Source organism: Neovison vison, chromosome 5, assembly GCF_020171115.1.
Source record: "Neovison vison isolate M4711 chromosome 5, ASM_NN_V1, whole genome shotgun sequence".
Lineage (NCBI taxonomy): Eukaryota > Metazoa > Chordata > Mammalia > Carnivora > Mustelidae > Neogale > Neogale vison.
In genome coordinates this window covers 12,986,236-12,998,599 of record NC_058095.1, presented here as the reverse complement: position 1 = coordinate 12,998,599, position 12,364 = coordinate 12,986,236, and the positions used below count along the sequence as shown (strand labels likewise).

The 12,364-nt window shown below is 51.9% G+C and overlaps 1 protein-coding gene across 1 annotated transcript in view; it reads right to left on the bottom strand.

Annotated features, from left to right (window-relative positions):
* Positions 1-5,505: 5,505 nt before the first annotated feature.
* The window catches only part of PRKCA (protein kinase C alpha), a 392,310-nt gene continuing 385,451 nt past the window's right edge, over positions 5,506-12,364 (bottom strand). The window contains exon 17 of the mRNA XM_044247588.1: positions 5,506-12,219. Within this exon, the coding sequence (XP_044103523.1) occupies positions 12,055-12,219 (165 nt within the window). The 3' untranslated portion in view covers positions 5,506-12,054. The remainder of the gene's footprint in view (positions 12,220-12,364) is intronic.

Sequence of the window (12,364 nt, the reverse complement as noted above, 5' to 3'; positions counted from 1 at the left end):
GGGAGTCTGCTTCTCCCTCTGACCTCCATTCTCATGGTCTCTCACTCTCTCTCTCAAATAAATAAAATTAAAAAAAAAAAAAGAAAGAAAGAAATGCATGTACAGTAGTAACAGGAAGAGTGCCTGGCATACATGTGATGCCGGCTCAGTGCGCGCGAGGGCGTATGTGCGTGCGCGTGCGCTGCTTGGTGTGTGCGCGCACGCATGTTTCTAATCTGCATTTTTGTTTTTTTGGGTGTTTTTTTTTTTTTTGCCATTTTCACCTGTTTCTATTGAGTCCTGGAGCCCACTGCCAGCTTTCATTTCTTCAGATCCGTATTGTAACTTTCCCCTCTTATGCCTAGAATAGACCTCTCTGCAATATATTTATTGAATTAGCTTTTTACAAAAAGAATCTTGGAGAGACATCCAGTTCTGCTTTCTTGGAGCCAGAAACGCTTCTTGCACATTCCCTGCAGGCACAGCCTTGCTCCCTGCGATGCGCACTCTCGGGGGACAGAGGGTGAAAACAGATGGCCTTTGCTTTGCCCATGTGCACTAGCATTTTAGCTGAACTGTAATTCACCACCACCCACCCACCCCCCCCCAGGGCGCTCAGTGGGTCGGAGAAAAAGCTCAGGGCTTGGACCACTCACTCCAGTGCCTCTGTCGGCAGCCTTTGCCTCCAGCTGCCAGGCGGATGGACAGACTCCCAACATGGGTTTCCTGGGCGTGAGCTCGTGAAAAGTTTTGGAAAGCTGATCTTTAAGTAGCACGCTCACGTGTGTACATCTCGTCTCCTTAATTAGTTGCTGGATACCACGACCAAACACAGCAATGGTTTGCTAGACCCAGAGCAGTCTTGGGTCCATTCATTCATTCACTCCTTCAACGCATACTGTTCCGAGCCCCCACTCTGTGCCAAGCTGCACCCTCGGTGCTGGGATCCAGCAGTGGACACAGTGGATATACCTGTCCCTCTCACAGAGCTTACATTCTGATGGGCTGGGACCCACCCACAGCCAGATACACAGGCCGGCCCTTTTCGGAGCTCACCTCCAAAGCACCCAGCCCGTGTGCCTCGATCCAGATGGCGTGAGGCTGCTAAGCCATGGGAAGGTTGGGGTTTTGTGTTAAAGGTGATGGGAAGCCATTGGAGGGCTTGAACCAGGCAAGGTATTTGCTGGGATCAGGTCACCCTGAGGGCTGTGCAGAGAGGGTCATGGGGGATCGAGGGTGATCTCAAGGAGACCACGGAGAGAACAGAGCATGTGGAGAGTATGTTCTAGAACAGGGCTTTCCATGGCAGCGGCACTAACACTTTGGGCCGATCTCCTGTTTGGGGACGGGGGGCCCTGTCTCATGCATCACCTCATTCTTGGCCTTTGAGCTTTACCTTCTACACGCCGGTAGCACCTCCCTCCAGTTGTGACAACCAAAAATATCTTTGGATATTGCAAAACTGTCCTCTTCCCGTGGAGAACCATGGCTGTCCAGGAGAAGGCTTGCTGATAGGTTGAAGAGAAGTGGGCAGGTATAGACATGGGATGGTGAGGCCAGTAGTGGATGGAGAACTGGTTTTGACCATCCCACTCTGGGCTACAAACTGTATTACTCCCCAGAAGAGCAAATGCAAGCCCAGCCCAGCAGGACCCCTGATTTCAAAAAGGAAGCTGGTAAGGCCAGCAATCAAATATTCCCACAAAGAAGTATAAAATGGCAGCATGATAACTACAACACAGAAGGGATGTAGGCACTAGGCAAGTGTATGAGGGGTTGGAAGGAGAATATACTAGCCTGGGAGGAAAGAGAAGGCTTCTGCAAGAATGAATAATTCAGGGTAAGGTGGCATTAACTGGCTCAGATAAAAATGTTTCAGGCAGAGGGCACAGCAGGTACAAAGGCCCTGTGGTTGGAAACATCACAGCTCATTTGAGGAATTGAAGGAAAGCCAGAGAGTTAAGAGAATGTGGGGCTAGATGGGGGCAGATGATGCAAGGCAGGGGGAGAGTTTGCACAGGGCTTCACAGCTGTGTTAGGGGGCTTGGTCTTTCTCAAGGGCAATGGGATGTCCTTGGAGTGTTTGATGTGGCAGCATAGGGCTTCCCTCTGCCTGCAGGGAGAAGGCAGACCAGAGAGGCTGAGCGAAGCTGTAGACAGGAGGCTCCTGCTGGAGTCAGGGTGAGCCCTGGGCAGGGACTTGGACCCAAGAGGGTGGGTGTCACTGTGTGGTGCGTGGGGGAGGTGTAGGTGCAGAAAGATGGACGTGAGCAGGTCTTGCTGAAGCTGGGATCCTACGGCTGAAGTGCCTATTCCAGGCCTGACCCCGCGTTTCCTACATTGTATCCTAGCCACCGGCCTACCCCTCGGGGAGCTCCCACTCAACACCCACACGAGGGGGCGCTGCCCAGGATTTGGGGGCAGGGACAAGTAGGTAGGACCCAGACTTGAATTCCTCCATGTGTTAGACACGGACCCACCTTCCTTCAACAGACGCTCAGCATGCAGCTGCCTGGGGCCAGGTGTGGAGCTCCCGGGCCACCGTTGTGCCTCCTGGGGCTGTCCCCAGAGCTCATCTTACTCCAGGGGCCTTCTGGCCGCCCCTAGAACCGCCGGGGGGCGGGGGAGGTGGCTGGGCCACTGCCAGGGAGCACAGTTGTCCCCGTGGGGGCCACAAGCTGAGCCCTGGCAGCCTCCTCCCATCTCCCTCCTCCGCAGCTCAGCTGCTCCTCACCCTGAATACTGGGTTCCCGTTTACAGAGCAGCACCCCTCCAGGCCTGCCGGGTGGGAGGTGCCCACACGTCTGCAGGCAGCCCTGGCCCCGGACTCCGAGGTTGGCTCCATACTTCTCTTCCGACTAGAATCCCCTAATCAGCTGATTCATGGCCCCTTTCTCAAAAAGGACTAAAAGAGAGAAAACCCTCAAGGCCATTCTCCTGCCCTTGGACCACCCCAGGCTCAGTCTCAGCAAAACCCAGGGCTGTGGCCTCCCTCCCACAGCTCCCACTTCCTTCATGGGACACTCTAACGCTTCCCTGGGACTCAGGTGCCATCCTCATTTCCTTATACAGATGGGGAAACTGAGGCATGGAGAGGTCCAGATCACTCGCCCTGCTTGAAGGGAGATGCCAGGCAGCGTGGCTGCAGACTTCGGCCCGAGTGGCCACTTAGGCTGCCCCTCTAGAGTCGGATGCAAAAGGGGGAGAGGCAGGGGTGCAGGCTCAGCAGATGCCAATGGGGCCTGACACGCGGAGGCGGCCAGGATCTGGGCATGGGGAGAAGGTTGTAAGGGCAGGAGCCACGTCAAGCTGAATGAGCCTTCGAGCTGGCTTGCTGACCAGCTGCCCGCCCAGCCGGAGACTCCCTGGTGTCCCAAGTACCAGGTGCGGGGAGTGGGGTGAGGCGGGGTGAGGGGTGATCCTCTAGGACAGGTTCTGCAGTCCTGCCAGGTCCCCCTGCTGCCGGCTCAGGCCGTCCCCTGGGCTCCGTGGGGCTGGGGGAACCGGCATCCTCGATCCTGTGAAGCCGCTGGGGTCACCCCGCACGGGTACCTCACGGTGGGCTGCTCGGTCCCCGTGGGTCACCGGCTGCTGCTGAGGACGCCGCTCATCACATGGAGACCCAGGGGGCGTTGCGGTCAAGGGAATGCGAGACAACACTGTGCTGAACCAGATGCACGGGCGGTAAGGTAGCCCCCCTGGGGGAAGCCGAGGGCATCCTCTCTGCCCCCCCCCGCCATCCTGCGAGGCCATGTAAGCCCAAGGCAGGAGCTGCACGGATGTGTACAAGTGACCAGCCCAGAATGAAGTTCAAGACCAGCCCAGGGGCCAGCCACCACACACGCACTGCCCCGAGGGCCCCTTGTTCATCCTCAGTAATGGTCCCACCCGTGCTCCCACTGGCAGCCCAAAGCCGCTTAACTGTGGGAGGTCCAGGTGAGAGCAGGGGCAGGCCGGGGCGGGGACCATAAACCCAGTGGATGGGAGCACTTGGGACTCCACTCAGTGGGCTGGGAGTGAGGTCTGGAGGAAAGAGAACCAGGACAAGCCAGTGTGGATACACTGGGAAGGGACATGGAGGCAGCTATGGGACAAAGCAAGCTATGAGCCAGTGGGGAGGGTAGCCCCCTAGAAGGTGGCGGGGAATCGAGCAAAGGAGAACTTTGCCAAGGCTGACCCTCACCTTTTAGATGTAGGGTTATGGTGGCTCTCTTTTTTTTCTCACTCTCTCTTTTTTTAAAGATCGATTTATTTTTCAGCTAACATCTTTTTTGTTTTGTTTTTAAAATCAATTAATTCACATATAGCGTATTAGTTTCCGAGGTAGAGGTCAGTGATTCATCAGTTGCATATAACGCCCAGTGCTCCCTCCATCACGTGGCCTCCTTAATGCCCGTCAACCGGCTACCCCGTCCCCCTATCCACTTCCCTAGTTTGTTTCCTGTGATTAAGAGTCTCTGATGGTTTGCCTCGCTCTCTGATTTTGCCTTATTTTTCCTTCCCTCCCCCTATGTTCATCTGTTTTGTTTCTTAAATTCCACATCTGAGTGAAATTTGTTTATTTGTCTCTCTGACTTATTTCGCTCAACATAATACCCTCTGGTTTCATCCACGTTGTTGCAAATGGCAAGGTTTCATTCTTTTTCATGGCTGCATACTATTCCATTGTGAGTGTATGTACACCAACACGCACACACACACCCCACCTCTTCTTTATCCATTCATTTGTTGATGGGACATCTGGGTTCTTTCCACATTTTGGCTATTGTGGATATTTATTTTAAAGGGGTGGGGGAGAGAGCATGGGGAGGGGCAGAGGGAAAGGGTGAGAATCTCAAGCAGATTCCCTGCTGTGCACAGAGCCTGATGTGGGGCTTGATCTCCTGACCAGGAGATCATGACCTGAGCTGAGATCAAGAGGCACCCGGGTGCCCCAGCTTTTGTTCTCTTTCGAGGCTTAGAGTGTTGAGTGTTAGGACTCTGGATGTTTTGGGATATTCCCTACCTATTTCACATTCAAAAATTACTCCCCGTTTTTCACCTATGAATAAAGTAAATCCAGAATGAAGGCTGTGGGTGCCAAGAGCAGCGGCCGTCCCGAAGCTGGGTGCACAGCGTGGCCGACAGAATGGACAATGCTCTTGTCAGGTGCTGTGTGTCCCCCACCATTTGGGAGTGAAGAGCGGAAACTCCCGGCAGGCAGGGGGGCCTCCGCCAGGTGTCCTGCTCCCCTCTCCAGCACATTTCTGGCACCTGTGTCCACCTCCCAGCCCCCAGCAGGCTGGGGTTGATCCATGCCAAGGGCTGATCCATGAACGAGGGAGTGATCTGCTGCTCCTTTATCCCAGTGACTGTTGGGGTCTCAAGTCAAAGCACAAAGCATTTTAAGAAAATCCAGCATGAACTTAAACAGAGAGGCCTGCATGGACAGGAGAAGGCCCGGGGTGGAATTCTGGCTGCAAATGGGCTGAACCATAACTGTGAAGCCACAAAGGGACCAGGCAAATGAGACCGAGGACGCTGAGGAATGGTCATTATATTTATTCGTACACACTTGCTTCCAAACTACAATGAATGTATCTAACAAAGCATATCATGCAAACAAAGATCAGAGGTTATACAAATCGAGGAAAGCGGCAGTAGTAACTTACACATCCATCTTGCCTGCTTTAAACCAGATGTTGCTGGACAGTTGAATGGCCTCTACATTTTGTCAGAAGGTGATTATACAGAAGGAAAAAACCTCAACCTCCGTCTCTTCATCTTCCTCCTCCATACAGATTCGGGTCTTATAGGATGTTTTCCAATGAATGATTTAAACATGACATGTTCTTTCTCTCTCTCTCTCTCTCTCTCTCTCACACACACACACACACACACACACACACACACTCACACTCCCTCTCTCTCTCTCTCTCATGGGGCAAAAGCACTGATTTCAAATGTCTCTGACCATCTATAAAAGATACTCTGAAAGACCCTGCTAGAAGGGATAGGAGGTGAATTTTCAGACCATTTACACTCAAAAGCGTAACTGCCTTCACGGATGATTTTGAATCGTTCACTAATCCCCTTAAGGATCCCATTCTTCCAGGAAGAATATCAACAAAAATCTATGAACAATCACAAGAATAAATACTCCTAAAGTTAAGCAGAGGAGACAAAGACACAGTTATTTAACCAGAAAATGCAAAGCCATCTTTTGTTTTATTTTAGGAAAAAAAAAAAAAGTTCCTATAAAGTAGACTGGAGAGTTTCTGAAATGTAGGGTTCTGTCTACTCATGTAAGAGAGAATTCGGAGACAGAGGCCCTTGGGAGTGTTTGTTGCCGCCTCTTCTTTCTCGGGGATATTGAAGTATAAATGAATTGCCTAATGGACAAAATCTTTCTAGGGCACCTCTGAATTTTCACTGAATGTGAGCCTTGCAGACTTGTGGGGACTAGAGACAGAGCCGAGGATGCGCCCAGTCCCCAAACCAAAAGGTGGTCACAGACCCTCACAGAGCAGAGAAAGAGATTCCAGGGACCCCAGGGGAATGTTATCCTAGGGCTGCTTCTGGAAGGGGGCAATAAAACCATCATTCCTATGGTCCAAAGGTTTCCAGACCTTAGGTGGCTATCCTCAGTGTGCATCAAAAATATGAAGGGCATCAGTCTGCCAACACATTCCATCTGAATTTCCAGCTGTCCTGATCTGGACATCATATGCCACTGGCATGGGAAAATCCTGCAGTGGGAGTACAGGTCAGGGGTGCTCTAGCTGACCCCAGCTGAGTCCTCCTCCATGCCCCATAGGATTGGAATCTTATCAAATTGTCAGTAGTTTTGTTTTAAAAACTTATTTTAAAAGAAGAATTGAGTTATTAAAGTTCTCTATAAAAAAGTACAAATAGCCCAGTATATTGTTGTTCTATTAGAATTAACTAATTTCTTCCTTAAGTTTTAAAAAAAAGTCTTTGGAACTTGTGGGCCTTAATGTAGGGTCCTTGTAAGGCTGTTTGATGACTGATTTGACCTCCACAATTATCACCCGACTCCTGATCACAGATCAGAGGCATGGGGTCCTAGTCACACGTGATTTTAACCCTCCCAAAGAGTCCCTGACGTTAGAAAATTAACAGGATTGTGGCTGACACCATTTCTAGATGCCTTCACTCACTGTAGCTCAGGTAACCTTTCCCAAGTTTCTGTATCTTCCTTAGCAGAAATATAAAATATACAGCATTCCCTAGATGTTGTCTCATCGGCCTCAATGAGAAATGACAGACATGTTTACAGTCTGGTGTATTCCATGAGATGTAATCCAAGCAACTCAAGGAAAAGGTTTCCAAAAATAGTTTCCCACCTGTCACATTAGCGTGTGGTCACTAAGAGCCAGAGTGCCCTTTCCCGTCACTGGTACTAACCATCCTGGCCCCGTTGCTCCTGTAACTCTTAATGACTGACCATCACCATCGTCCTTTGGTCCCCGGCTGCCTCCTTCCTGCTGATGACTAGTGTGCTAGTCATGGGGTTGTGGGGGGATCAAGCACTCCCGCCCCGATGGGCTTAAAGAGACAGGAAATGGTGTGATATGCACACCCAAGAATCAGGTGACTTCGTAAAGTGAGAAAGTGACTGTCAGTTGGTGTTGCCTTTCAGAGGCATTTAAAAATATCAGACTCTCACTTTCCCTCCCTCCTCAATCCTGAGAACATGAGTCCCAGCAAAAAGTGAGATTTCTCCCGCTAAGGGCCATCAGGTGGGGACAGGAGTGTTCCTTCGTTTTGCCCCTTCTCCCTCCATCCTCTGTCCTTCTAGGCAGGATGCTGCGGTGGAAGCCGGGTGGGGACCTCCTGTCTCCCAGGGTGAGCGGAATGGTGTGGCCCTGCCCAGAGCCACCTCGAGGCAGGCAGGGGCAGCAGCTTCCTGTGGCTGCTGTGGATGCGGCCAGCATTCAGGGGATGCTTTCTGAGGACCAGACTGTGTCCCTGGTAACGAACCTGTGCTCGGGGACCAGCAGGAGGTAGCCATCGAATGCACCAACAAGCCACAACACAAAGCCACTGGAAATGGCAGCAGTTTTCTTCCCGAGATGGCCTCTCCTTGCACAGCCTCCTGCCTCCCTCCTCTCACAAGCATCGTTCAGATATGCTCAGTCCCCGCTCTTCTCTTCTCTAAATGCCATATGGACCTCAGCCTCCACTGACCTCCCCCCTCTGCACGTCAGCGGGGGCTCTCTGGGTCCACACCTCGCTCTGCTGAGGACGGCAGCTCAGACAGGCGCCCCACCGTCCTTGGCTGGTTGTGTCAACTGTGGTCTTTCATCACCCGGCAACTGGCCACATCCGGTCATGTTTCTGAAGCGCCCTAATGCTCCACTTTTCTGCCAGAATTCCTGATAAGAGAGCCTGACACATCTCTTAAGACCAGACGGACGGGGATTCTGCCTTCGCTGGCACCAGGTCACGGGGATCAAAGAGAAGCAGAGGGGCTGGAGAGCAGCCATCGCCTTTTGAATGAATGAACTGTCTTTAGGGAGCCTCCCATTCACCTCCGAGGGCTATACCCGGCCGCACACTCCAGAAACTTCCATCGAAACCAAGCATCTAGCGTCTTTAGACAAGGTGCCAAGAGACAGGGGCTGCTGGCCCACTGGCCTGCAGCCTCAGAGCCCAGATCTGCTGCTGAGTCAGACACCGTCCAAGGGAAAAGAAGGCAAGGCGAAGTGAATGGCCCCTCAGAGTCACGGGCTAAGGGGTCTGGCGGGGAAGCCGACTGTGCTAGGTTCTGCCCAGGGTCCTGGACCTCCACAGGCCCCACGATACAGGCAACGCTCAGGGCCTGAACTCCAAGAGTTCAAGTGCTCTCCTCATTCCAGCTGCCAGCTTCCCTGCGTTTTCACACGATGCCACCACAATGGACGACACCACAGAACCACAGAGATCGCTGCTTTTATCAGCTGGTCTAAGCCTGGTCACGGTCACCCACACGGTTTCTTCTTTCAGAAATCACGGTCTGGGGCTGCTCAGACCCTTAACACATTAGCCTTTATCTGGATTCGGTACCAAGCCATGCACCATTCAGGGCACATCACGGTGACCCATTGGTAGGCCCTGAGGTTTACGGTCTCCCCCCAAGTTTGGCCTCAAGCCTCCTGTTCCCACGCGGGGCGGTGGGGGGGGGCAGCCAGATTTTCTTTTAAAACTCTGCCACACATTCTGAAAAGAATATAAGCCAGCTGAGATGCTGAATACATTTCCTGGAGAATTATGAATAATTTGGAAACCTGCTGGCTGGGTGAGGGAAAGCCGGAGACTGTTGTGGGCTCAGAAATAAGCAGGTGGCCTGGGGCTCGGGAGCCAGCGCCCCCGAACCCCTCATGTGTTCCTTTCTGAAACCTTCCTCGCTGCCTGGGGCTTGGCTGGAAGCCGTCCCGCTGTTGCTCCAGCCTGGGGCAGGGTGACCGGCTGTTTTGTTCCTAAGGCTCATTCTATACACTGGCCCCTTTTCTACCCACCCGAAGGAGGTGTGCCCGGCGAGGCAGTGTCCCCCAGATGTGCACTGACCAGCAGGACTGCAGCTCTGGGTACGCTGGGGCCCTTTTTGGGTTCTGACATCTACAGCCCATAAAGGAGGACAGAGGAAGTGCCTCCTTCCGGGGCTGACACACTGTCTACCCCACCTCTTCCTCCAATCAAGGGTTCCCAGGACGGACCAGGCCCGTCAATCTCAAAGACCGTCCCGTGGTCCTGTGTCACATGAATTTCAGGCAAAGAGCCAGAGAGTAGAAACGAGGAGGTGCGAGCTGGGAGATGCGTTTGGGGGCCAATGGGAAATAGAGCGGCGCCGTGAGACCTGGTAACTGCTTCCGTGTTGGATGCTCTTGCTGTCGCTGGAGGCCGGCTTCTCCGAGGGCCTTGCGTTAGCATGGTGTCTCACCGCAGAGGTGCTCATCCCAAGACTGGGAAGCCTGGTTCTAGCAACCGGTGGAAGAAAAATCTGCAGCTTCTGAAGAATCTGCGGATAGTGCCGGGGGTGGCTGGGCCCAGGGGGACTGTTGGGACTGGACGGTCGTCTCGTGAAGCGTGTGTGCGCGGGAGCAAAGGGCAGATCGTTCCTGGGGCAGCAGGATGGACAGCGCGCTTCCGGTGTGTCTGCACACGCACGCAGCAGGAGGGCTGTCTTCCCGCCCCTCCTACCCCAAGTCACTAACAGTAGCAGGGCTGAAAAGGAAAAACCAAACGGGAGTCCAGCCGGGGACTGTGACAACAACATCACGCCTACACAGACGTACTAGGTAGACTGGAGTCAAACGCTGCCTGATGTCCCCAAAAGGAAGAGTGGCATAGCAGTGGGAAATGGCGCTGGGGAGCGAGGAGAGAATGTCATCTCGGAAATCATCCCCGAAAACAAAAACTTGTGTTTGCAGGTAGAATCAAATATTTATATATATATTTATATATATATATATATATGTATATAAGCCTAATTGATCATGTAAAATAGCCATTCATTTCAAAATTAGATCTACGATAAAAAATTAATATATCCGATACAGGGCCAGTGTGCGGGGTACGCGAGGAGTGGGGGCGGGCGGAGGGGAAGCACGTAGCTAGGAATTAAGCGAAAACTTAATCATAAAAGCAGATTAGAAACAAGAGCCTTCACAAATATAGCACAATTGTGTCTTATAAAATTATTATAATACTCTCTTTATACTTGATACGATTATATCAATAATATAGATTCACTTGTTATTAAGGTTTCTTAGAAACATGCAAAATTCATTGCATGATGCATCTGCAAAACATATTAAAATCCTTCTAGCAATAAGACATCTTCGAGCTGATATGCACCCAGGTTTTCCTGACTCTACAGCTTCAGGTGTGTCATTCAACATGAACTGGACGCGGGGGACCAAACTCTATTGGTTTTCATCCCTTAGCGGAGGTCAAGGGTGGAGATGAGAGGAAGATTGATCCATGGAGACTTATGCTCTAGTCGACACTCTGTTAAGTTACTGTACACCGTACTCGCGTGGACGACACCGCAGCCTAGTAAATAAATAAGTACAAAAGGGGTGGGGGGGGCGTCCATATCAGCTTCTGAGGACGTAGGTAGCAAAATACTGGTTGAGGGGTGGGGGTTGGCTAACAACTCTCGCGATAGTGGTATGATTGCTGATGGCACCCTGGATCGCAGAGTAATCTCCCAGAGATTAAAATGAACACACACACACACACACACACACACAGACACACTGGTTTGTCCTTGATCTGAAATGATTTCACATGCTCTTTTAGCAAAGTCTTTAGAAGATTTGGCCTCTTAAAAAGAAATGCAAGTATCAAGATAATTTATCAACCAAACAGGGGAGCTGAAAGGTTCACCCGACGGTCATCTGAGGTTCGTTCTCTCTCCTTCTGAAGACCAGTAATCACTGGGCCGTGACTGGGTGAAGACTGTCCACCCCTGGTAACACTGAGCTTGCAAATAACTCACGGGCAGGGGCATGATTCATCTCGGCCTCTCGAATTCTAGGGACTGTTTCCACTGAGGCAGAGAAAAGAAGCAGCGGGTATTTCAAAGCCTCCCCCACCCCCACCCCCAATCCCACCTGGCTCACATTCTGGGCTGCCCCGTTCTTTCGTTCCAAAGACGTCTCAGGTGGAGAGTCACTGGCCCCAGGACAGGTTCATTTTAACATCTCTGGTTGGCGGGACCCCAAGGGTGGAAATCGACAGAGGGGCAAGGAAAAATATATCAAATCGTACCAAAAAAAGGAGGGGGGGAGAGCTTGTTTGCTTTCTAGGAAGGGTTAACCTACAGCCAGACAGGACTTCGACATAAGTAAACTGGACACTGTACATTATACCTTCTTCCACTAAGATAATGTTCTTGGTTGTAAGAGAGAGACCCTGAACAGTTACTCACATTTGGACTAATAACCCTAACATTTTCAGGCCCCCCCTCCCCTCAATCTGAAACAAGAGAAAAGGCCATGGCCTTAAAATTTTAGGGTTAAGGATTCATTTCCCACCGTGGGGGGGGGGCCTGGGGGCCGGGGAGGCGTTGGTTCTCAGCGGCGGGTTTCATACTGCGCTCTGTAAGATGGGGTGCACAAACTGAGGGTTGACATACGAGAACCCCTCGAAATCAGACTGGTCTATGTTCGCAATGACCAGCTGATCGGGCGGGGTCAAGACAGGCTGGCCTCGCGTGAAGAACTTGTCGAAGTTTTCTGCGCCTTTGCCACACTGCGGAGAAGAGAGAAAAAGGAGGAAAGGTCAGTCATTATTGCAAAGCACAGGGGGTGGCTCTCTGAGAGGCCTCTGCAGGGACGAGCGTGGCCCGGGGGGCATTGGGACTGGACGAGGCAGGAAGAATTCTGGAGAACCTGCA